This window comes from Lathamus discolor, chromosome 5, assembly GCF_037157495.1.
Source record: "Lathamus discolor isolate bLatDis1 chromosome 5, bLatDis1.hap1, whole genome shotgun sequence".
NCBI lineage: Eukaryota > Metazoa > Chordata > Aves > Psittaciformes > Psittacidae > Lathamus > Lathamus discolor.
In genome coordinates, this window is record NC_088888.1 from 113,850,390 (window position 1) to 113,875,666 (window position 25,277).

Genomic DNA, 25,277 nt, shown 5'->3' on the forward strand with positions numbered 1-25,277 from the left:
GGAGCAGAACAAGCCGAGGCGAAGAGGGAGTGGGCGGGGGGAGACTCCCTCGGAAGGGAAAGGGGCGGCCAATGAGAGCTGGCGAGCTGCGCCCTCTGCTCCATGGCGACGCTGTATGCTCCCTCGGGATTGGCTACAGTGCCGGAAGGAGTGTATGGGCGCGAAAGTAGAGTGCTGAGGGGTGTATGGGAGGCTCCCTGCCTCCTTAGGGGCTGGCGGAGGTTCCTGCTGAGGGAGCTTGGTGCCGTTGTTTCGTCCCCTCACTGCCGGGGCTGTTCAGCGGGGCACCTCTTTGCTTCCCCGGGCTCTGTGGTAGGGAGAGGGAGGCCGAATCTTCCGCAGGGCCTCCGAGGTCCCTCAGAGCCTTCGCTCGTAGCACCGCAGGCGAAGCCCCCCTGGCAATTGACCCTAATATAGATTAAATTTCTTCTGGTAACACTTCTGTTCCTCTTGGCTCAGTTTGCTGTCGCATCCCCAAGCTGACACCTGCGGAGCGGGATGAGCAGGGACCTCAGAGGCAGGGGATGTGTCCGCGGGAGAGGCTTTCAGGGGTGGCGAGGAGGATGGCGAGGCGGATGGCGAGGCAGAGGACACAAGGGAGAGTGGAGAAGAGTGCCTGAGCCTGGTGAGCTAGCTCCTGTGCTTCTACCTGTTCTCTAAAGCTATAATGCTTTGCTTTTGACCTACTGCACTTTTGCCTCCCCACGGTCAAAAGAATCACTGAGAATAAAACTTGCAAAGGTCTAATATCCACATTGTTTTAATCCCCACTTTTATAATTTTCTTCCTAGTAAAATCTCGACTAGTTCAATCAACGTTGGACCAATTTATTCCCTATAAAGGCTGGAAACTTTATTTCTCTGAAGGTATTTTCAGACTAAAATTGTTTTAGAAAGTATTTTGTTCCTTTTTTTCTCTAGAATTGGTTAAATAAGTAGAGGGGATAAGTTCAACAAAAAGCAACTGAAATTTGTATTTATTGTACATAAACATGAATACAACAGAGATTTCAATCTTGTGGCATACTGTAATCTCTGTGAGCTCCAAACTGTGAAAAAGAGTCTTGCATAATGTAGAACATGATCTTTCTTAAACCTAATCAATAAGCCACACAAATCCTGCAGCTACCAAAGGCTGGAACTTACATACCTCTTTTGTATTTCTTATTCCTATGTGCTTGTCCTGTGTCACCCTAGACAAAGTTCTGGTTTTTTTTCTATCAGGTCTAATGATAGAACATAACCGTGATATTGTAATGATCTATCATCTTTCTCAGGTTTGGAATGCAGAAAAATAATGCTTATGTATTTTGTGAAATGGGAAGTAATTATTTCTGTCCATTACTAATATGGCGTGTTTCTAATTAGCTTATGCTGACAAGTCTCCTTTTGTCCAGAAGACTCAAGCCTTTGAAAAGTTTTTCATGCAACGCATTGAGCTTTATGATAAGGTAAAAACAAAATAAAACATATCCCATCCCAACAGCCTGGTGTTTACAAATAACATTACAAATCTTATGTTTTCTCCATCAAAAATAATTTCAATCATAGATATGAAATATTTATGATGTGATTTCTGTGTGTTGTGTTTAAAATTTTAAGTGTATTTTATAACTCAATGTTTCACAGGATGAAATAGAAAGAAAAGGAAGTATTCTTGTGGACTATAAAGAACTGATACAAGACAAAGATTTGACTAAATCAATACCAAACATATCTACTGAATTAAGGGACATGCCTCAGAAGATACTGCAATGTATGGGTCTGGCAATTCACCAGGTAAATAAGATGATCTAATACACAGAGGCATAATCCTCACAATGAAAAACAAGTCAGTTGGACTTGGAGGCAGTTATGTTATAAACCCCAAATCTGTTTTTTTGTATCTTATTGGAAATGACTTTTTATTTAAAACTGAAACTCTTTCATCCCCCTGATCATTTCTGTATGGCCCACAAAATCATGACTTTGAAAATCTTTTTTGTCTTGGTGTTTTCATTTTTGCTTATTCATTATCAAAGCAGTAGATTGAATGTAGTTCCAACACTTAGGTTACTGGGAGTTCTAATTCCTGTTTTGTGTTTTGGTTTTTTTTAATACACTGGGAATTACCTGTGCTGTGCCTTCCACCTCATGTGTCAAAACCATGGCTGGTGGGTGAATGGTGAGCAGGTTCTTCTCTCTGTTTCTTAAAGGAGTGTTTCACTACTTGTTGACAGACAAGTTGAGATGTTTGTGGCTTATGTCACACAAAAATCCATATGTTGAGCACAGCATTAAAGATTATTGTATACAGTTTGTTAATTAAAAACTAAACCACAACAAATATGCTGATTTTTAGTTCCATTTAAAATGAAGCTTAAAACTACTCAGAAGCAGAGTGAGGGGTCTGGACAGCAGAAAACTCTTCAGACTGCAGTAGGGGGATCTAGTTGTAAAAGAATGGAATCAAACCTAACAGCAAATTGACTCCGTGTTGCATGGCACACTGCATTTGTGCCTGTCTTTCTGTTCTGTCTAGGTGCTAACAAAGGACCTTGAAAGGCATGCTGCAGAGCTGCAGGTGCAGGAAGGATTACCACTTGAAGGAGAACCTATAATAAATGTGCCTCTCATTCACGCTAGGTAATGTGTGTTGAATATTTGGGTTTTTTTTCCAGGAAGATCTGTTTGCTTCTTGTCTAATGGTTGTCAATATTCATGCACAGTAATAAGGCTTATGCATTTATTTTATTGAGAGACTTGACTCTGTGAAGCTATTTGCAGAAGAACAGTCTACATTTTGCTTTTTGGTTCACCATGACAAATGCTAAACTGTCCTTGTGAACAAAAGAGTGAAATGGAGAAACAGATGTTAAGGTATATACACGTGGAGAATAGCAAGTGTCGCACTGCTTTCTAGAACAGGAATGAAATACTATGCCATGAGTCCACAGCCAAACTAGTTCTACTTATTGCTCTGGGTTACTGCTAATAATTGGGTGTTGGATTTTTTTTTTTTGTTTGTTTGCATTTAGTGAGGTTTGGGTTTTTTTGTTGGGTTTGTTTGTTTCTGTATTTAAGTATGGTAAGCTTTCAAATGTTGCTGTTTAACTTCTCTGTAGGGTGTACAACTATGATCCCCTAACTCAGCTGAAAAACGTTCGAGCCAACTGCTATGGGAAGTACATTGCCTTGCGTGGCACTGTTGTGCGTGTTAGTAACATTAAGCCTCTGTGCACTAAGCTGGCTTTTGTATGTGGCACATGTGGAGATGTTCAGAGTGTTCCTCTGCCTGATGGAAAGTATACCCTTCCAACTAAGGTAAGTTAAAACCATCTAACTTCATACTTTTCTCTTACTTGTACTGATCTGACAAAACCCAGTATCTTTAAAGCTACGTTAAACAACTGACATGCAAAAAAAACCATAAAGCTTACCAAAAGCAACTTTGCATTACTGCATACCCTTGGTATTTGAAAGTTGTATCCTGCTGAAACAAAAGCAATATGTAGAAACTCACTCAAATCTAGGAAAAAAAATGAAATATCTTCTCATTTCCATTTCACCAGTTATGTTTAAAAATCCTCCTCCACCTCACTGTAGTGGTTTACTATGTTTAGATTGGGGTCTTTGTGGGTTTTGTTTAGAACATTTTAGTTTCACTGGTTTTTATCTGGATTTAGAAAGTTATTAGACATAAGACAGTGCCCAGTTATATTAGCTGATGTGCTCAAGTGAAAAGATTATCTCCTCTGAAACATCTGCAAGTATTAAAAAAACAAAATCAAAGCAAGCAAACACTAAACCCACAAAAACCCTCACCTACCACCTCCCTTCACACCCCCCCCCCCCCGGAGGACCCAAGAACTCGAACCAATTCACCAAGGGGATCATAAAATTCGCTATATCTGCTCGAACAGCTCTGAGTTCATGTGTCTGTGGCTGATAGCTCTTCATTAATTATGTACGTGCTAATTTGTAGCCCCAATTTAACTAGCTGTTTTCCTGAAATGATGTCAATGGATCACATTGCTTTTTCCCTCTTTATATATATATATATATATATATATATATATATATATAAATTATTAATAAAATTAGGCAATTTAAAATTATTATGTTTAAAAAAGCAGTTGAGAATGAACTAGAATGACTGTTGTTACAGTGCCTTATTCCTGAGTGCCGGGGCCGATCTTTCACAGCTGATAGAAGCTCTCCTTTAACCACTACAGTGGACTGGCAGTCTGTTAAGTAAGCATGTCTTCACTTCTGCTCAAAGACGTAATGCAACAAGGTAGTCAAAGAGAGACAAGATGGCTCATTCCATGTTACATGGCATAAGTTTAATAATCTAACTCTTTTGTGGCAAGCACTCTTCAAAATTTATATTACAAAGCAGTGGTTTTATCTGAGCACTCCTATACTTCATGTATTAAACCTACCTAATATAATAGCTTCTTGGAAATTCCTCCTACCATGACTGAGTTATTTGGGAAATGTCCAGTTTCTGCTCTTTGCAGCTTTTCTTGATCATTTCTAATTGCATCTGTTATTTAATGATTCCCTTTCCCATGCTATAAGTCAGCTATAAAAAGCCTATTAGACTACATTGGTGAGCTGTGCTAGTTGAATGAACTGAAAGTAAATTTGAGGGCTAGAAATTTTAGGTTGAAGTGATGATGTGTTCCTAAGGTACACTCAGTAGAAGGAAATAGTGCTGTGCCTGCCCATTCATTTGCTTTCTATGTCCAATCAGCAAGTGGGCATACCTAAATTTTTTTTTTTTTTTTTGCTATTCTGCTATAGGGGAACAAGTCACTGTTTCTATACAAATTAACAATGTTAAAGTATAGGAAGGTGGATGGTGGATCTGGTTTTCATTGCTTCCATCCTACTATGTGCTGTTAGCTAGCCTACTGTTGCCCTATAATATGCATTCACAAGAGTTTGACATGTGGTTCCTTACTGAGCTAAGGGGATGGACAAGGCTTGGAAAAAGCAGGACTCAGCTTACTTTTTCCCACTTCAGATTCTGTAGCTTCACGTGCTCTGTATCAAAAGTCTTATCGTGTCAAATGACACCTAAAAGTTTTTCATTTATTAACGTGCTGTAATAAAAATAATTAGAAGATTTATTTAAAAAACAATGCTGACATTCTTGTCAGCAGCTCTAGAGGGTGCTGTTTATCACAGCTTCTTAAGAAAAGCTTGACAATGAGCTTCAAGGAAAACCATCAGAGCTTTAAGTGCAGAGCCCAGACTGGAAGCTTTTAAAGAACTTGTTAGTTGCTTGCCTTTTACAACTATACAAAGAGTGAGCTACCGTCCTTGTTATGGTCTGAGGGATATTCTGGGCTTTGATAAGGTTAAAATGCCAGCTAAACATTCATCAGGGTTATCGTGTCTGATGCCCTAATTTTTTTTATGTGAGGTCCATCTTTTTTCACATACTGTACTTATTTCTGCTCTTCAGTGCTAGAAAATCTGATTTTTTATTATTTCTGGAGTTTATAGTTAATTGTCTTTCTGGGGTTTATGCATAGTGTACACCCATTTATTAAAGCCTGAACTGAAAAGGTCTTTCCAAATTCAGTGCTGCGTTTTCTAGAGTTTTTTAGGGCATTCCCGCTGTCTCCATTCTGGATTGGTTGGAAGCATACGGCTGCAGGTCTTGTGTGCTGTAACTGAATTTGTAATGTTACACATGGATTGTGCACCCACCTCATGTTTTGCAGGGTGCAGGAGCTCATGGCAGATGATAAGCAAGAAGCAGGGCGAATCCCTCGCACAATTGAATGTGAACTGGTTCAAGATCTTGTGGACAGCTGTGTCCCGGGAGATGTGGTCACTGTTACAGGGATAGTAAAAGTGTCAAGCACTGAGGAAGGTAAAATGCGTCATCTGTGAGAACTTCTTTTTCCTAGGGCAGTGTTTTTTCTAGTGATAACACAAGAACAGTGACAGCCATTCCTTTAATGTGAGCCTCAAAATCGTAGATGTGTTAAAGTGTGTGTTTCTTCAGAATTTGTCAAAGTTTTATAACAAGGAGTTATTTTGAGAAAGCCAGATACAGTGCTGTCCAAGAGGAGCACTGTCTCTAACGTCCACAGACCTCCATCAGTGACATGTCAGGATTCACAGTCCACTGGTCTAGACACAGCTATTGGCCTGAATCTTAAGTACCAGTCTGACATCTGATGTTTTAGTGTCAGCTGACAGGAAAGCCTTCTCTGGAGCACTAATGTAGCAGGGACATCCTTATTTCTTGAAGTCTCACCAAGAGTCATTGTTTGCTTAGCCTTTTCCCTTTAAGGTCTCCTTCAAAAGATTGGAAAGCTGTCACTCTGCTGTGAAGGAGTATCACCTTTCTTAGTTCAGTCCTCCCTGGAGAAATCTTACAACTTTTTTTTCTTTCTTTTTTTTCCCCAAAGTGAGGAGTTACGTTGCACACAACTGTAATAGAATATGTTGCGGGGAAATGCAGTACTGATTTACCATGAGAACACGTTCTCTGCTAAGTAATCATTGGGGATATAGAAAATAAGTAATTATTAAGCCACATGTTTAATTATTCTGCACTATGGATTTTTTTTTCCCTCTAAATATTGAGTGAGAACATTTTGTATTCAACTTTGACTAAAATAATGTAATAATTTGAAATTCCTGGAAATCTTCATTTATTCTGGGAGAAAGTTTTTTTCTATATACATGTAACCTCCTAATCCAGCAGAATATTTTATTGTGTACCTAAATGGAGGGAACTTAAAGAACAAATGTAACCAGAAACTCGCCATTTTTTTGAAAATGCAGATGTTCCATTACTTAAATATGAACATTTTGCACATGGCTGAACTTAATATTTCTGAATTACCCTATGCCATTTGTAAATAACATTAGTACTTAATGATAGAAAGAATATTCCTTCATCCTTTCTCAATTTTTCTAACAGGAGCTTCTAAAAGTAAGAATGACAAGTGTATGTTCTTGTTGTACATTGAGGCCAATTCTGTCAGCAACAGTAAAGGACAAAAAACAAAGAGTTTTGATGATGAGACTTTTCAGAGATCGTTCATGGAGTTCTCACTTAAAGACCTTTATGCTGTTCAAGAAATTCAAGCTGAGGAAAACCTGTTCAGGCTCATTGTGAAGTAAGTTGTGTCAGACCTACACTAGGTCTAGGATTAGATTTCTGAATCAGCATGACCACCTTCAAGCAAACATGACAGTCAAAGCTATGAAATGTCTAAGGCTTGTACAACAGACACCACAGAGATTTAAAAACCTTTTGTGGGCAAGGAGCTTGGGAAGAAGTATTGCAGTTGGGGTGTTAGAACTTTGAGAGAAATTTAAGGATACAGGGAAGTTAGGAGTGTTTTAGTTCAACCTTGAGACAGAAAGCTATGGGTAAAAAAAGCAATGAATTATTTTTGCCCTTCACTGAGTATATTCAGCTCATGAGTATTGTTTTGCTCCTCACTCTGCTTTTCCACATCAGAGGAAAGAGGTGCAAGAATTGAGCAGTGGGTGCAAAAGACCCTCAGTTCAGACAGAGAAATACTCTTCTACAAGATTTGTATTTCCCTTAGGTTACAATCTTCTTTGTTTTTCAGCTCTCTTTGTCCTGCAATTTATGGCCATGAGGTAAGTAATTTAACAGCTCTGTCTGCAACTTCAGCTTGGAATGTTTATGTCACAGTAAACTCCTGAAGGAGGGAGAATGGCTTGAAGCTGATGGGGGAGAGATTTAGATTAGACAGTGAAAAATTCTTCCTTGTGAGGGTGGTGAGGCCCTGGCACAGGCTGCCCAGAGAAGCTGTGGCTGCCCCATTCCTGGCACTGTTCAAGGCCAGGTTGCATGGGGCTTGGAGCAACCTGGTCTAGCGGAAGATGTTCCTGCCTATGGCAGGGGTGTGGAACTGATGACCTTTAAGGTCCCTTCTAACCCAAACCATTCTGTGATTTATAAAGCTTATCCAGGGTGAAGGGAAGGAGCAGGGAATGTATTTGCGGGTAACTGTGACTCAGAGTAACTTTCAGTGACAAGGAGGTGGCAGCTTTATACCCTTAAGTTCAGCCATCCAGAAGGAAAGCGTTGTTATGGCCAATACCAGGGAACTGTCAGAATTCGTCACCATGATCAAATACTTACAAGTGTTGGTATGTACCACTACAGATTGTAAAGGCAGGTTTGGCCCTGGCATTATTTGGAGGATGTCAGAAGTTTGTAGATGACAAGAATAGAATCCCAGTGCGAGGAGATCCACATGTTCTGGTTGTTGGAGATCCAGGATTGGGAAAAAGTCAAATGTTGCAAGTAAGACTTCGTTTATTTCTGTTGTGCTATTGTATTTTTCTCCAGTCCCTTGTTATCTTGACTTCTTGGAAGCATGTTAGCATAGCTGTGCCAAAACCAAAGGGTTACTTGGGTCTGGCTGCAGCTATCTTTTAATGTAGGACATCTCAAATATAGGATAGAACCCAAAGGGAGGTCCCCTGCTGTCCTCTCCTTGCCGAAGGCGTCAGGCCTGTTAAAGCCCTTACCAAAGCAGGTATACTTGGTCAAGCCTGTGGGTTTTCAAGTATAGGCTTGCTGTCCTGCCCTTATATAGTTGAGGTTTTTCCCAGTGAAGAGTTTTACTCCTTCCTAACTTTATTTGACAATGGACTAGCTGAATGAAGAAGGTAAACGCTTGGAACTAATGCAGTTTAAAATATCGTGTTATTCACTTTCTATGAGGTTTACCTCCATTCTCTTACCTGCTATGTTGCTAGCACAGATCTTGGCTTTTTGGGGATAGAGACCTGCTGCTGCATTTGGTTTTTAATCTTGGTGGACATTTCTGTATGGCTGTGATAAAACCTGTCAGTAATAGATATTTTTAATCTTAAACCAAATGGTTCTAAAGCTCCATGTCTTTTCCCATGGTTACTGTTAAGTGACGGAGGGACAGAGTTCACCTGGACTTGCAGTACCTCATTTAAAAAGTCAGAGTCTTTCTAATGTGGGCATGTTTTGTTAGGATACAACTTGCAATAACTGAAAGTGATGGATTTGTATGCAAGCATCTTGACAAATTTCTGTTATTTTTTTCATTGAATGAGGACTCTCTGCATACAGCAGGTGATTTGTTTTTCCACACTGTTACTAAACAGCTGAATGCCATTCAAGAAAAGCTAGTAATCTGTTCCTCAGCTAAGACCCTGAGGCAAGGCTCCTCTGTCATCACTGTGACAGGAAAAAAAATCCCAAGGAGAAAAGCAAAGTTGCGTAAAGAGCCAGGGCTTTTTGTCTGGTTGGGTGCTTGGGGGGGGGGTTATGTAATAATTAGTGCCTGTCATGTATGTGGTACTGAACAAAACACTTTGAGTATTATCTTTTAAATAAAACAGGCACCCAAAACTATAGATATTTAGTGGGAGAATCCAGTTAGAACTGTATTCTAGGCAAACTGAACTGCAATGTGTCAGTGTTCAAGCTTACCATGCTTTGTTTTGCTAGCTCGTATTTCAAATTGCAGGCTGCTTTCTGGATGCTAACGACATAGAAAAGACTAGACTGTCCTTTATCCCCTGGTTTTGGGGAGAACTGTGCATGCTGCTTCTGAAGCAGCCAGCGTATTGGGCACCAGGACAAGATATTAGTCTGAATAGACCTTGGGGTCTGAAGACACAGAAACTGTATATCTGCAGTTCTGTGATAGATACCAAGTGCTGTACCCAAGGTCCTAGCAGTTTTGATAACACAGTAGACATGGTTGGGCTGCAAGTCTTGTGATCAAAGTTATTCCTACTGTTTTACAGAAGTAACACCATGAAACCCCAAAAGACATATAACTTTACTGCTGGGCCACGTTAAGGAGAAAGATACAAATTTGTGTTTGCTTTAAATTGTTTCTCTAGAATAAGGCTTATGAAATTCTTCATCTGCGGGAGGAAAAAAGTACTTATTTCTCTTCTAGGCAGTGTGCAATGTTGCTCCTCGAGGTGTGTATGTTTGTGGTAACACTTCCACCAGCTCTGGCCTGACTGTTACACTGTCTAGAGATGGTGCTTCTGGAGATTTTGCCTTAGAAGCTGGTGCTTTAGTGCTTGGAGATCAAGGTAATACATGTAATGCTACACAGTTTGTGTGACTGTATGTGGGGGGTGGGTGTATATGCTACTAAGTCTAAGATTAACTACAGTGCTTGCGTAACTGTGGACTAAAAATGTAAATCTGAAGTATGATATTGGCTTTCCATACCTTGAGAAGTTCTGAGCCTCTCCAGTACTTCTCTGGAGGTAGTTCTTGCTTTCTTGGGGATTAGGATGTATATTAAACTGGTGTTCTGCAAGTCATAAACTAGCCTTACTGTGGCAAAGAACTAGGATTTCCTTTTTGAGGAATCTCTGACTTGATAGCAGCTGCTGGACTCTTACTGGTTTTGAAAAACAGCTGCTTACAAGATGTCAGCTATTTATATTTTTACAAAGCTTGTTTTGTTATCTTAATGTGTGATCAAGACACTGTTTCCACAAGCCAGACCAACTGCATAATGGTTCACCTGGAGCACCATGAAATGAAAACCCTTGCTTAAATGAATATGTGATCTGGTGTCTCATGCAGTCCCTAAGACTCTAGGTTGGGCTTCTGATGTAGCATTGCATTGTAACATACACTCACTCATCCATCAGTTAATGCATTCTGTAGTAAGTCTTTGCCCTGTTGTTAATTGCTTCCAGGAATTTGTGGAATAGATGAATTTGATAAGATGGGAAACCAGCATCAGGCTTTGTTGGAAGCCATGGAACAGCAAAGCATCAGCCTTGCCAAAGCTGGTATTGTTTGCAGTCTGCCAGCTCGGACATCTATTGTTGCTGCAGCAAACCCAGTTGGAGGACATTATAACAAAGCCAAAACCGTGTCTGAAAACTTAAAGTGAGCACTTTCCGAAATGCTGTTTATGTAGTTCACCATCAGGAGTAGATAATAGTCTTGTAGCTTCTATATAACTGCTTTCTAGTTTCCTGGAGCTTGAACACAAACTTACTGTAATAATTAATTTTCATGGCTTTTGAGAGAGAAAATGCTGTTCTACTTCATTCTGAATAATGGGACAAGATTTTTTTTAAGTGTTTTTGAAGCAGAGCAGAGTTCCTTCTTTATGAGCATTGTGGTTTTCTTGTCTTTACTCTAGAATGGGGGGTGCTTTGCTGTCGAGATTTGATCTAGTTTTCATTTTGCTGGACACCCCAAATGAAGACCATGATCACTTGCTGTCTGAGCACGTGATGGCAATCCGCGCTGGAAAGCAGGCGGTTTGCAGCAGCGCTGTTGTGACTCGCACCAACACACAGGATCGCTCTATTCTTGAAGCCACTTCAGATCGACCCCTGCTGGAAAGACTAAAGGTAGGACTTGTCCTGTGCCCGCTGCTGTGCCCCTTCCTGTGATGTTCTTGGCACTGGGACCTGGGCAAGCCTGACTTGCTGGATGCTTTCAGTCTCCCACTCTCAGTTCTTCTCATGATAATTTGCTCTGCTTTAAAGCAACATTTAAGGCTCCAGCCACCAGTTCCTAATAATTGTCTGTTGTAGCTAATGTTACCCACCCTGCTGGAGCTGCCAGATGTGCCTAAGCCATCTTCATCTCCACACAGAAAAGAATTTATTAGCCAAGCTGGGTTCAGTTGTGGTAGCAAGAAGATAATTTGTGTGTGATGCTTTAGAGCAAATTTGCTGTGTTAGATTTCAATAAAAAGCTACAGAACTAGACTGGATACAATACCATAACATGATATGCTGTGAAGTATTGAATCCAAATAAAGCAGTGTGTAAACAAATCCTTGAGCATTTGCAACTCACAGCAGATTTGGGGATTATAGGAGAGGAAGCATATTTCTTGTTGAACTTAAGTGATCTTTTTGAGGGCTAATGTTGTCAAATGCCAAGTCTTGGGAGATATATCTCCTGCTGCAGCTAAACCCATGCACTTTTGGGAATGGAATATCAGCAGTGATGGTTTTATCTGTGGAGCTATATGGTATAACAATTGTGAAAGTGGATTTTCTCTTTTTGAGTAAGAATTCTTGATACAGCTAAATCGTATTTGGCACTTACTGCAAAGAAGAAACTTTAGCTGCTTTTTCTGAGATGGACAAATGTGTTTAATTACATTTCTAAGCCTAGTGTGTGGACTTTTAAAGTACATAGTTCATATACGAAGCACTAAACCCTTCCAGTGAAGATATCAGCAGATAAAGCATAGAGGATGAAGATTTTATGTTAAAAATTGTATTCTATAGGGTTCTGACAGACAAATCTAAGCTCTTTGTAACTGGGTTAGATCTTACCAGGAGAAAACTTTGATGCCATTCCACATCAGCTGCTGAGGAAGTACATTGGATATGCTCGGCAGTACGTTCACCCAAATTTATCTTCAGAAGCTGCTCAGGTCCTCCAGGAATTCTACCTTGAGCTCCGGAAACAGAACCAAGGAGCAGACAGCACCCCAATCACCACAAGGCAGCTAGAGTCACTGATACGACTTACTGAGGTAAATGCAAGCTGTAATACTGAATGGATTGAAAGCAAACAGGTTATTCCTAAACTGCAACTGATACCCTATAGTTTTTGACAGCTTATTCACTGCTGTGCTTTTTTGTTGTTAACAAGACAGTAAGAATGCAAGAGACTTGCAAATGCTTAAGAGCTGCTGTTGCTTAAAGCCTCTTACAAAGTAAAACACCCTTGATGGGGTAAAAATTCTTCACTATGAGGCTGGTGAGGCCCTGGCATAGGTTCCCCAGAGAAGCTGTGGCTGCCCCATCCCTGGCAGTGTTCAAGGCCAGGCTGGTACAGGGCTTGGAGCGACCTGGTCTAGTGGAAGGTGTCCCTGCCTCTGTGGCAGGGGGGTTGGAACTGGATGGCCTTTAAAGGTCCCTTCCAAACCAAACCATTCTGTGGTTCTACAAAACAGAATCTATTACATTCTCCCAAAAGGAAAAAAAGTAGGTGCAGGCAGGAATAAGCTGAAACTGCTGCAAATAAACTCCAAGCTACAGCCTGATAATGTCAATGTGCAGGAGATGACATGGAAGAGCTGTTGAAAAAAATAGAGAAATCTTCCTCTAAATCCTGTACTCTTAGGTTCCATCTCTGCTCCTGAGCTTTGTGCTTGTTATGGAGTGACTGTACCCTTTTTTCAGATTGGCTATAATATATCTTAAATATACTTCTGTGGAGTTTTTTTGTTTTGTTTTAAGGCACGATCAAGACTGGAATTAAGAGAGAAATCTACCAAGGAAGATGCTGAGGATGTAATAGAAATAATGAAATACAGGTAATACACACTGCTTTAAAAATAAACAGAATCACAGTGCTATTCATTCAAACCTTTTAATTTTTGATACACAAACACAGTGAAGAAATTAATTTATCAAATTTAGGCCCATAATGCCAATATTCAGATTTGTTAGCTCTTTAAAAACCCTAAGTTGACTATGATTGTTTAGGCCTTTGAGCTGTATCATTGTAGTGGTTATGTAGATCTGTGCACAGTCAATTAGACATGAGGCACTACCAAAGGTTTTTTTTCTCTTGTGTAATTACTCTGTTGTTGCAGTCGAACAATTTAACTTTAAAAGTGATCTGGACAGATGCTTAGTCTAAGTTCCCTAGATAGTGACTTTCTCTACCAGGGGATGGTTTCCCATGTGGCTTCTGAAAGCTTCCTCAAGTGGTTATGCCTCAGGAAGCAAACTGACGCACTTTTACTTTTCCCTTCTGTTGCTCTTGTTTAAAATATATTTTTAGCATGCTGGGAACCTACTCTGATGAGTTTGGAAAACTGGACTTCGAGCGTTCACAGCATGGGTCTGGGATGAGCAATCGGTCACAAGCAAAAAGATTTGTTTCTGCCCTTAACAGTATTGCAGAGAGAACTTACAACAATCTCTTTGACTTGCAACAGCTTCGGCAGATTGCAAAGGAGCTGCAGATACGGGTAAGTTAGGAAATTGAGCATTTCTCCTGCAATAAATTGCAAGATCAGTCAAAATCATAGAATAGTTAGGGTTGGAAAGGACCTCGAGATCATCTAGTTCCAACCCCCCTGCCATAGGCAGGGACACCTCTCACTAAACCATCCCACACAAGGCTTCATCCAACCTGGCCTTGAACACTGCCAGGGATGGAGCACTCGCAACCCCCTGGGCAACCGATTCCAGTGTCTCACCACCCTAACAGGAAAGAATTTCCTCCTTATATCCAATCTAAACTTCCCCTGTTTAAGTTTTAACCTGTTATCCCTTGTCCTGTTACTACAGTCCCTGACGAAGAGACCCTCCCCAGCATCCTTATAGGCCCCTTTCAGGTACTGGAAGGCTGCTATGAGGTCTCCACGCAGCCTTCTCTTCTCCAGGCTGAACAGCCCCAAGTTCCTCAACCTATCTTCATACGGGAGGTACTCCAGTCCCCTGATCATCCTCGTGGCCCTCCTCTGGACTTGTTCCAGCAGTTCCATGTCCTTTTTATGTTGAGGACACCAGAACTGCACACAATGCTCCAGGTGAGGTCTCACAAGAGCAGAGTAGAGGGGCAGGATCACCTCCTTCGACCTGCTGGTCACGCTCCTTTTGATGCAGCCCAGGATACCGTTGGCTTTCTGGGCTGCGAGCACACACTGCCGGCCCATGTTCATTTTCTTATCGACCAGCACCCCCAAGTCCTTCTCCGCAGGGCCGCTCTGAATCTCTTCTCTGCCCAATCTGTAGCTGTGCCTGGGATTGCTCCGACCCAGGTGTAGGACCTTGCACTTGGCATGGTTGAACTTCATAAGGTTGGCATCAGCCCACCTCACAAGCGTGTCAGGGTCCTTCTGGATGGCATCCCTTCCCTCCAGCATATCAACCAGACCACACAGATTTGTTGCAAAATAGAAAGCAGAAAAGGCACATCTGTTGTGCCTCTGCAATGAACAGAAATAAGCAATGCTTTCTGCTTGTTGTGGCTCAACAATTTTCCTGAATTGCCTTTTGTTTATTTATTAGCTTTACTAATGTTACTAGCTGACAGTAATGGCTCCTTGCACTAGTAAGGGCTGGTTCTCCTTCTGGTCCTTAACAAGATTCTGCTTTATTTATGAAAGGCAATATTGGTTCCAGTATTCTCTATTTCCTCTGGCTCTCCAGGGGACACACCTATTTTTGCTCCCAAATTTAGACTCTTGTGGTGTCTGTGTTCTGTTTCAGCAGTGCAGTGATGTTTCTGCTTGACCTTCTCTGGCCCAAATACATCTTTGGGGTTTTCATTCCTGCTTCAGGCATCCTAATGCTGTAACTTGATAGAGTATCTTGTGGGACATGTGGCCACAAACATATTTTATTCTGCAATTGATTTGCATTCTGTACATGGGTAGGGACTTCAGCCAAACAAAAATATTGATAGCTCATTCTACTGAAAGAGGGGAGATTTAGATGAGATATTAGGAAGAAATTCTCTACTGTGAGAGAGGTAAGGCCCTAGCAAAGGTTGCCCAGAGAAGGTGTGGCTGCCCCATCCCTGGCAGTGTTCATTGCCAGGTTGGACAGGGCTTGGAGCAACCTGCTGTAGTGGAAGGTGGCATGGCAAGGGAGTTGGAACTGGATGAGCTTTAAGGTCCCTTCCAAACCAAACCATTCTGTGATTTTATGAAAAAGCCTCAAATATCAATTTAAAGCTTAAAACTGGATTTCAGGTGTAACGAGTGAAAAGTAGTGATAATTAATTTCTCTTTATGGAACTTATTATGGGCAATAGTGTTATTCTTTCTGTTCCCTGCTTAGCCTGCTTTGGCCTGCTGGGGCAAGACTGCTTCAGTTTCCAATCTTTTTCAGATGTTGGCTGTACATAAGACTGGATTTGGTGTGAATCCTGTCTGACAGAACATATTACTGCCAGATCTCTTCTCACAGGATTATTCATTCCAGTCTTCCCTTCATATATAGAATATTTGTTTTCCCCATTCAAAGCCCTACACCTGTAACAAGTAGTTGGGAATCAGTGAGCGATGCAGAAACTGGACTTTTCTTTGATACTTGTTTCAGAACTTCGATTTAGACATAAGTAACTGCATACTTTCTACATGTCATTAAGTGGAGAACACTTTTTCTATGTAACACCACATTAAAAACAGCATGTAAGTAGAGTGCAAAAGGGTGCAACCTCCTAGCAGGTCAGCAGTTTGCTAAGGAAACTAACCTATTCTTAGGCAAGTTTCAAATTATTTTACTCAGTTCTTTTAAACTTTGTTGTTTTATATCAGCTAAAATGTCATTCTTTCAGTTTGAAATACATTTTTGTCTTTCTTTTCCCAGGTATCTGATTTTGAAAGCTTTATTGGATCCCTAAATGATCAGGGTTATCTTTTGAAAAAAGGCTCAAGAATTTATCAGCTTCAGACTATGTGAAAACAGCCACAGTGCAAAACTTTGAGAGACTTAATCATTGCACATGGAATGGACTCGATGGCCCTACAGAAATAAAGTATGCTGAGCTGCAGCCTAGCACAGCAGTCAAGGCACTGCTGGCACTGTTGCTTACTGAGGTGTGAGATCACCTTTCAGAAACTAAGGGTGCCCACAGGGTGCTGTAGTACAAACACCAGGTGTTGCTGCTTGACACATCTTAGGTCTGCTTGAGGATGTGAGACTGGGTGAGACCAGCACGTGCTTCATCCTCCATGAGGAGAGGGGAATGTGTTTTGTATTGACATGATTACAGTACAGTAACAGATTTTACTTCTGCAAGCAACATTGGACCCACAACATTCTCTTTCATGAGAATACGAGAGTTGTATTTTTAGCACTGTAGTTCATTAGAAGAATTTCAAATATGGAAATATTGTCCAAAAGTTGGGAACCTTCATGGTGAGACAGTTTTGTTGCTTTTAAGAAATGCTGCCTTACTGAACCCGACCTGATTTTCTGTTTGGCAGCTCTGTATTTGTTGCTCTTTGTAGATGATATTTTCATTTGAAAATATCTTTATTACCCTATTTAATTTGTAAAATGGCATTTGGCTTTTATTTATGTCTTTCATTAAACTTTATGTATGAGAAATCTGTGTTTTGTTTAAGTGTTTACCCAGTGACAGTGAATGCTGGTGTAGGTGTTAATGGCCATTATGTCATGGGAACATGCTATTTATGTTTCTGTGTCATGGAAATATAAATAACATTTATTATTATTTATGCCCCATCCCTGGCAGTGTTCAAGGCCAGGCTGGATGGGGCCTTGAGCAACCTGGTATAGCGGAAAGTTTAAGGTCCCTTCCAACCCAAACCATTCTGTGATTTTTATAATATCTCTATACCATAAATAATGTCTGTTCCACAAGAGTAAAGTGCTGAACATCTTCTGACTCTTATTAAATCAGAATCATGGTGTAGTGCAATAAAACGGCAGCTGAGAAGCTTTCAGTATAACAATCCTCCTGGATGGCAGCACGATGCTCAGCCACTCTTCTGCTTCTGTTCATCAGCAAACTTGCTGATGGTGCATCGCCTCCCAGTGCTCAGGTCATGTTCGACTCCTGCCTTCACCCTCCACAAGTCTAAAAAGGAAAAAAGTAAATACATCTACCTGATGTGGCAGAAGGGTTAATAAATTAACAAAGTCACACACATTTTAGCTGCTTTTTCTAGATTCTTTGAGGCAGCTGTGGAAGAGGCAAATATCCTACATGCCACTGTTTTTTTAGAGCCTCTATTTGTTTTACTGACTGCTGCGTGTAACTAATGCTGATTAAACAGCTGGGGCTCAAACCCTACCTGGGTGATAAACTGGTGCCAGAACTATGACCACCACCACTGCCTCTTACTGGCAGAGAGGGCGAGCAGGCGCAGGCCTTAGAAGCAAATCGATGGCTGCACTTGGGAAAGTAAACTCTTCTTCCTCCTTGAGCTAAAGTAAACGTGGGCGAGGGAGGGCGAAGAGAGCACAAGAACCTACTTGGCTCCTCTGAGAAGTTTACAATAAAGCAAACCTTCTCTTTCAACCCTTATAGAACAGCTGAAGCACATCGCCGCCCGCCGTGAGGAGCGGGGTGACCCCGGTCAGCCCCCGCCATGCCGCCATGGACTCCGCCGCCCGCTCCCGGGGGCCCCCAGGGGACAGCTGTAACCAGCGGGTAGGTCCTTAAGCGGCGGAACCCCGTTTTCTCCTCATTTCTCCCCATTTCTCCCCGTTTCTCCTCACAGCTGCGATTCTCTAACTCTACCGCTGCTCCCTACGGGAGGCAGCCTGCCGTAAAGTGCGCGGTGCAGCGGCGGAGGCACTGCCGTAAAGCGCCGCAAAAAGTCGCGCGTCGTCCCCCCCCGCCGCCGCACACGCACAGCCCGCGGCTCGTCCCGTGTCCCCTAGCCCCCGCCCGGCTGCCGGAACGGCGGATGGCGCCGGCGGCTGCAGGCCGCTCGCTGCCGCGGGCAGGGCCGCAGCGCGCCTAGGCCCCGCGGCAGGCTCCACCCCGCACCATGCTGGCCGCCGCTTGGCTGGGCAGGGGGGTCTGGGGGCTCCTCCGCGGCGCGGGGCGGAGGCGGCCGGGCGGCGGCGCAAGGCCTCCGGTCAGCCGGCTCGGGGCAGCGGTGGCGGAGGGGCGCGGCGGCCGCCGCCATGGCAACAGCGGAGTGTTCTGCTGGGCGGGCGGCGGGGCTCCGGCGGGCTGGTGGCGGCGGCGGCCCCAGCGGCTGCTGCGGGAGCCCGCGGCCGCCTGGCGCCTCCTCAGCGGCGGCGCCGCCGCCCCCCCATCGGGACCCCCCCCGGAGCGGCGTGTGGCGGGGCGCTACGCCGAGCTGGTACGTGACCCGGTGGGGAGCGCTGGTGGGGACGGGCGGGGCTGCCCGGCGTTGGAGCCCCCGGAGCGCTCCGTGGGTCTCTGCCGGCGGTGCGTTGTCGCTCCGGAGGCCGAGTTAATGTTCAGTAGCTCACGGACGTGTCCGTGTGTCTTGCGCAAACAGCACACAAAGGTCGGTTGAAGTTGAAGTGTGTGTTTGCCTTGGTTGTTACGTGCCAAATCGGGGATTTGCCTTCCTGACCTGAAGTTTTTGCTTCCTTGTTTTACAGTATGAAAACCCCTGGACCATCCCAAACATACTGTCAATGGCAAGAATGGGTTTGGCGCCAGTTTTGGGCTATTTGATCGTTGAAGAAAACTTCAATGTTGCGCTGGGTGTCTTTGTTTTGGCTGGTGTTACGGATTTGGTACGTGTGCATCGGCTTGGAAATACTGTGGGGATAGTGGTGGGTTATGGGGATCCAGTTGGCATGCACTGAAACTCATATCCCAGTACAGATTTGGTTTTATCCTATATATGTCTTGGCAGCTTTGTGGAGGGAGCTGGGAGGTGCCCGAAAGGGACCTAGTGCTGCTGGAGCACGGGGAATGAGTATCAGAGTTCCCTGACCCAGCCCCAAGTGGGCACTCTCCAGTCAGTGCTTATGCATTGGTGGTCTGTAACAGTGTGCAGGTGTCCCAGGTCCACCCATCATAACAATAATTCTGTGAATTTTAAGAGCATCAGTCACTCTTTTTTCCTTTTTCTCCCTTTTTTAAAAAAATATTATTTAATAATCAGAATTGAATGTGTTCAGAGGCATTCCAAAAATCTGGAATGCAATATGAAAAAAGCATAAAATATCAGCTAAAGGGTATCATATTTCATCTTAAGCTAGCTGTATTATGTGAAGTCATTCATGAAATACCTCTGTAAACAGCCTATATAAGCTATTTTTATTGTTAGTTTTCTAACAGAAACATTGACCTTTGTTTTTCCCAGCTGGATGGATTTATTGCACGGAACTGGGCTAATCAGAAATCAGCTTTGGGAAGTGCTCTGGATCCTCTGGCTGATAAAATTCTCATCAGTGTGCTCTACGTAAGCCTGACCTGTACAAATCTTATTCCAGGTGAGAAAACATCAATTGCATGTACTATGTAAGGTAAAGAAGCTGATTTTACGTGTAGGAATATTTCTTGTGTTTCTGGTAGGAAAACTATGGCTTGGAACTCTTGCTTTGTCAGTTGCACTTGGTTATTTGCTCTGATCAAATACTTAACACCCATCACAGAAAGCATGTGCTGCCATATCCAAAACCAACTAGTATATACTGTCATTTTCAAGTGTATTTCTTTAAAGCAATAATAGTGAGTAGCTATGTCAGAAATTTGCTCATGGACTGGATTGTTTTAGGACTTCAGATTAAACTCTTTCAGAAGTCATGGTAAAAATTTTCAGTCACGCATAAAACTTGTTCAGAAGCATTTGAGAGTGGTTATCCTCTCGCTTCGTATTTTGTGCACTTTTTGGTTTGGTTTTAATCATGAACATGATTTTTCACTAGATGCTATTGGCTTGTTTTTTCAGTTCCCCTTACTTCCATGATTATTCTGAGGGATGTAGCGCTCATTGCTGCTGTTTTTTATGTGCGATACAAAACTCTTTCTCCACCGGTAAGTGTATAGCCTTAAACAAAATTGTAGGAACATGTAGTCATTGTATTTTGATTAAACCTTCTGTAACAGGTTTAAACTAAAACAGGGGAAGTTCAGGTTGGATATAAAGAAGTTCTTTAATGTGAGGGTGGTGAGGCACTGGAGCAGGTTCTCCAAAGAAGTGGTAAATGCTCCATCCCTGGCAGTGTTCAAAGGCCAGGTTGGACAGAGCCTTGGGCAATGTGGTCTCATGTGAGGCATCCACTGCCCAAGGCAGAGGGTTGGAACTAGATGACCTTAAGGTCCTTTCCAACCCAGACCGTTCTACAATGATTTTTACAAGTATAAAAATATGAATAAGCCTTCAACAAAGTTGTAACCAAAAAAGATTTTAATCTTGAGACTTGATGATGACTTAAACCTTGGGTGGTTAACCTAAGATGTGGTGTTGTGCTTGTTCTTTCACCAGATAGATTTGTAAGCAGAGCAGTATTTCATAAAATAGGTTTCAAGATGAGCCAGAGCTACTGATATTTTTCCTGTGTATGATGTGTAATAAGTCATATAAAATTTATTTTTACATTTTTCCTATATATGCTATGTAGTAAATCATATAAGAGCAATATCAGTATAATCTTTAGTGCTACAATTGCCTTTTCTGTGTTGTGTGAAGAGGAATATCAAATTGAATGTACTAAATTGACTTTTTTTCCCTCTTTTTCTCACCCAACAGAGAACACTCAGTAGGTATTTTAACCCCTGTTATGCTACTGCCCAATTAAAACCAACATTCATTAGTAAGGTAAGAGTAGTAACTAACACAGCGGTACTTGGAGTGGTGTGCAGTTAGGAGGGAGGGGGCTGATTCCTACTACCCCTGAGTGAAGTTTCAAAATAGTGCCAACCAATTTGAAGGCAATTTACGTCCTGAAAGATTTTCAGCTATGCTCTGTCAGAGTGCATGCTAATTTTGAGTATGTATAATGTATAGTTCAGTTGAGTATATAACTCATTAAAAGAGGCTCCTAAATAAATTGTCTGTATGTAGACTAATATTTAAACCAGTAATAAAAGTGTCTGTATTCTTCACATAGTACATGTCTTCATTTTGGTCACATTTCCTCTTTTGCTTTTATCAGATGAACACAGCGGTTCAACTAATTTTGGTGGCAGCTTCTTTAGCAGCTCCTGTTTTCAATTATGTGGACAGCATATATCTACAGACATTATGGTAACTTATCTCTTCACTTGGTTTTGGGTTTGGTTTTTTTTCTGATAATTTAATGTACTCTTAAAGAAACTGGTAATTGAGGTTAATCTAATTGCGTGGCACAAAAAAAAACTGTGCAGAGATGATGTAATAGACCCATATGCCTGAATTTTTTACACATTTATTCTTAAAAGCACAGGAGCTAGATATTTATTGGTATTTAATTTACTGTACAAGCAAAAACTAGTCAAACGATACTAGTTAAGATCCAGAAGTAAGAGCTGAGAAACAAGTCTTCAGAATAGACAGAATTCAGATTAATAGAAAAGAAGGGAGTGGGAAGAAAGGCTGTATGGATTCTTTATTTATTCATGTCATAGGTGTCCTTGAAGAAATAACTTTGATGTCAGTAAAAATAGATGGGGAATGTTTTCTTGGGTTTGCTTTTGTTATGCCTGCTACCTTGAAATCTAGGTTTCTGAAGTCTATCTGAAAAGCACCTGAAGAAATCTGTGATTCCTGCTAGACTGTAGGAAGGAGGGGGAAGGATGGAATGAAAACAGGCAAACAGCAGCGTAACTCCTTAAATACTGGCTGTTCCTTTCACTGCTGTCATTGGAGGTGTGAGCTGTACCTGAAGCTGAACTGTAGCTGAGGGCTGGTGTTACAAGTGCAGTTATTTCTCCTGAGCAGTTGGGTAAGAGATCAGGACAAAGAGGCTGAACAGCAGAATTACTAAGTAACTTAGTTTCAAGTAGTAGAAAATCCAGTGTTACTTGTATTCTTTTTGGGGGGAGGGAGAGAGACACTCAAAAAAAGCCCCAAAACCCCACAAACCCAAAACAAACCCAAAAGCTTTTAAGGATCTAGGGACCTTGATCTTGACGGTCAATGTAGTTTTTCATCCTTTTGAAAGCCAAAACTAGAATTGCATCTATGAAAGATGCTTACTTTGCTGCTTGTCTGGGACTCTGAGTGAGTTAAGACATCTTTGTTTTGGTCAAATTTCTTATTTTGCTTTTACTGATGAATACAGAGGTTAAGCTAATTTTGGTGGCAGCTTCTTTAGCATCTTCTGGTTTTGGCAAGCTGTGGCTGCCCCATCCCTGGCAGTGTTCAAGGCCAGGTTGGACGGGGCTTTGAGCCAACTAGTGGAAGGTGTCCCTGCCCATGGCAAGGGGGTTTAAACCAGATGATCACTAAGGTCTCTTCCAACCCAAACCATTGTACGATTCTATTGTGTGAGTAGTGAAGAAATGCTGGGTGTAACTCACCAGGGTCGTCTGTAAACACACTCTCAAAAATTACCTGGATGAGTGGGCCAAGGGAGAGCAGTGGTAATGGAAGGGTAGGACTGTAGTGGTGGCTCTCACCTGAATGGTGTCAGCCTTTGACACAGAGAAGCACTGCTAATTTAGAAATATAGGTGGTTATTACCCAGCGTCTGAGAAGGGAACAAAAGAGGCTGAAGCCACAACTTGTGCTTTAGCTTTGGAACTTGGTAAAATGAGAAATTTCAGTCTTGTGTGGTTTGAATGTTCCCCTTTTATACTACCAATGTGTAATATCTCCCATCAGACAGTTCTCAAGCTGGTTAAAATTAATGTAGGCTACAAACACTGAATCTTTTGTCTTCCCTTCTCTAAGACAAGTGCTAATATGGTAAAATTTTGCCTCCTATGCAGTTACACTGAAACATTCTGCTTTGCGCTACATGGCAGTTCCTTTGTTTATCTAATCCTCGACTTAAAACTGAATTTCAGCATATTAACTGTAAAACCTATTTCTGTTGGACATAGCTCTTGACTGTGTAGTGAAAAATAGTGATGAGCTTAAAAGTGATACTTTGTTATTGTACTTGGACTCAAACGACTTACAGGAACTGTTTTCCCCAAAGGTGCATCACGGCTTTCACGACGGTAACATCTGCGTACAGTTATTACCACTACGGCCGAAAAACGGTTCAGGTGATAAATAACAAATGAAGTTCTCCTGAAAGGACAGGCTCTTGGCACCACTGGGTGCTGTACTGCCAAAGGGGGTTATATTGCTACTGAATTTTGGATCAAGAACTCTTTTTTTCTGCTTAAAACTATGGCATCACAATAGAGTGAAGATTGAACATGTACTGTATATATAGAGAGACTTTTCAATGTGTTTTTATTTGTTTAAAAATAGGGTTGTTTACAAAACAAATAAATAATATCCTTAAAGACACAGGTTGCTGATTGATGCCACGTGCATTCTGAATAATTTTATACTCTTTTTGAAGTCAAAATATGCACCTTTCACCAGCTTTCTTGCCATCTTCACACGAGACACTTGAGTAAGCCAAGATCTGAGAAGAAAAAGCAATTAAAAGAACAGATTTGTCTTTGTACCTCAGCCTAAGTCACTAAACCAGCATTGCTCACTATGATGTCCATCAGCCTGAAGTAGAGGAATGCATCTCATCGGGAACAGTATCTTCAGAGATCTAAACCAGAAGGATAGAAATCTTTTCCTTCGTGTTCCGTGGTGATATGGATAAGCCATGAAGAGTTACTACCCTGCCCCCTTTTTCAATACGAGTAACCGTGAACTGTATTCACCAGAGAAGAGCATTGCCCCCAGAAAGGTTGGCTGTGCAGAGTAGTCTGTACCCAAATGGAGTTAGTTTCTCATGCTATGTATTAATTTCTAGTAACTGAAGGAACTCCTGTATCTCCAGATTCTTTAAAGCTTTTAATGATGCTGTTTAATCTAAATACTGCTGTAGAAAAGAGACATTTTAAGTATTGTCCAAATTAATGGAGAGAGTGGAGAGTGGAGAAATTGTTAGCCGCACATACTGTTACATCTTTAACTTTCCTATTCCTCTAGCTTGAAGATTCCCACAGGCCAGGGGACAGCTTGCACATGTTCTTTGCTTATTCTCTACTTACAAAAAGATACAGAATAATGAACTAGGCAGAACAGATCATGTTGATCATAAACCTATGTTTTATATTTTTGAGCAATGTGATATTTCTTGTATGTCAAAAAAGTGTAACTATGAAGGGCTTAAATAACTGAAATCAGGTGGTGATGCCACTGATAAATGATACTAGCAGAAAATTTGCTGTAGACTTGAAAGCACAGTCTCTTTTGTGACTGCACATGCTTGTATATACAAAGCATTTTAATATTTTTTATATTTAAACTTGTATAGAATGGTGCACAGAGAAAACACTTGATATTTGTTAGTACCTTTTTCTTAACTGTCCCATGTTTTGTGGCCGACCTTGTCTCTTACAGCAAAAGGATAGAGAGCAAGGCTGATGGAAGCTTCCTTAAACTGAGTGTTCAGTAAAATGGAGTACTTGAAGAATCAGCATAGAAAAAAATGCATTGTACCCAGTCATGTCATTCCTGTTTGGTTCTGGTTAATGGGATTGGGGTTTAATTGGGGTTTTTGTTGTGTTGAGGTTTTTTTTTTTTTTTCCTGTTTTAATCACAGATACCTTTGGAACATTGCATGGCATTGTCAGGGGATGGAATACTGGTCGGTGAAGGCTCTATGTTGGTGTGTGTTATTACACCTTGTTGAAATAAGTTCCATGTACTCGGTGCGACGTGGCTAAATACTAGTGTTAAATAAAATTAGTCTGGATGGCAGA

General features: G+C 41.7%; 2 protein-coding genes across 10 annotated transcripts; both read left to right on the top strand.

Annotated features, from left to right (window-relative positions):
• The first annotated feature begins 118 nt into the window (after nt 1–118).
• Nucleotides 119–17,059, top strand: MCM8 (minichromosome maintenance 8 homologous recombination repair factor). Of its 7 annotated transcripts, none has more exons than XM_065682189.1 (19): nt 119–152; nt 460–625; nt 792–866; nt 1,368–1,450; nt 1,629–1,778; nt 2,521–2,624; nt 3,104–3,302; nt 4,147–4,232; nt 5,717–5,868; nt 6,931–7,129; nt 7,592–7,622; nt 8,155–8,295; nt 9,941–10,082; nt 10,704–10,899; nt 11,159–11,372; nt 12,307–12,516; nt 13,226–13,302; nt 13,776–13,965; nt 16,316–17,059. In XM_065682189.1, exons 2-19 carry the CDS (start codon nt 499–501, stop codon nt 16,406–16,408), a joined length of 2,469 nt encoding a protein of 822 aa, XP_065538261.1. In that variant the 5' UTR covers nt 119–152; nt 460–498; the 3' UTR covers nt 16,409–17,059. The 7 variants fall into 7 exon arrangements, with proteins under 7 accessions (XP_065538261.1, XP_065538260.1, XP_065538258.1 ...); XM_065682188.1 differs by lacking the exon at nt 119–152 and adding an exon at nt 163–312; XM_065682186.1 differs by lacking the exon at nt 119–152 and having other exon boundaries at nt 163–625.
• Nucleotides 17,060–17,822: 763 nt separating this feature from the next.
• CRLS1 (cardiolipin synthase 1) lies at nt 17,823–25,277 on the top strand. 3 transcript variants are annotated; one of them, XM_065682195.1, is made up of 8 exons: nt 17,823–17,907; nt 18,006–18,128; nt 19,061–19,198; nt 19,774–19,903; nt 20,362–20,447; nt 21,163–21,231; nt 21,569–21,660; nt 23,537–25,277. In XM_065682195.1, exons 2-8 carry the CDS (start codon nt 18,075–18,077, stop codon nt 23,622–23,624), a joined length of 657 nt encoding a protein of 218 aa, XP_065538267.1. In that variant the 5' UTR covers nt 17,823–17,907; nt 18,006–18,074; the 3' UTR covers nt 23,625–25,277. The 3 variants fall into 3 exon arrangements, with proteins under 3 accessions (XP_065538267.1, XP_065538266.1, XP_065538268.1); XM_065682194.1 differs by lacking the exons at nt 17,823–17,907; nt 18,006–18,128 and adding an exon at nt 18,304–18,792; XM_065682196.1 differs by lacking the exons at nt 17,823–17,907; nt 18,006–18,128 and adding an exon at nt 18,809–18,963.

Bases quoted from the DNA above. Each gene is read 5' to 3' on its own strand.
- CRLS1 (XM_065682194.1), top strand. From the start codon at position 18,472: ATGCTGGCCGCCGCTTGGCTGGGCAGGGGGGTCTGGGGGCTCCTCCGC. The intron at 18,793-19,060 runs GTACGTGACCCG...CTTGTTTTACAG, and splicing joins CGGGGCGCTACGCCGAGCTG to TATGAAAACCCCTGGACCAT. The intron at 21,232-21,568 runs GTAAGAGTAGTA...TGCTTTTATCAG, and splicing joins AACCAACATTCATTAGTAAG to ATGAACACAGCGGTTCAACT.
- MCM8 (XM_065682189.1), top strand. From the start codon at position 499: ATGAGCAGGGACCTCAGAGGCAGGGGATGTGTCCGCGGGAGAGGCTTT. The intron at 2,625-3,103 runs GTAATGTGTGTT...ACTTCTCTGTAG, and splicing joins GTGCCTCTCATTCACGCTAG to GGTGTACAACTATGATCCCC. The intron at 5,869-6,930 runs GTAAAATGCGTC...TTTTTCTAACAG, and splicing joins AGTGTCAAGCACTGAGGAAG to GAGCTTCTAAAAGTAAGAAT.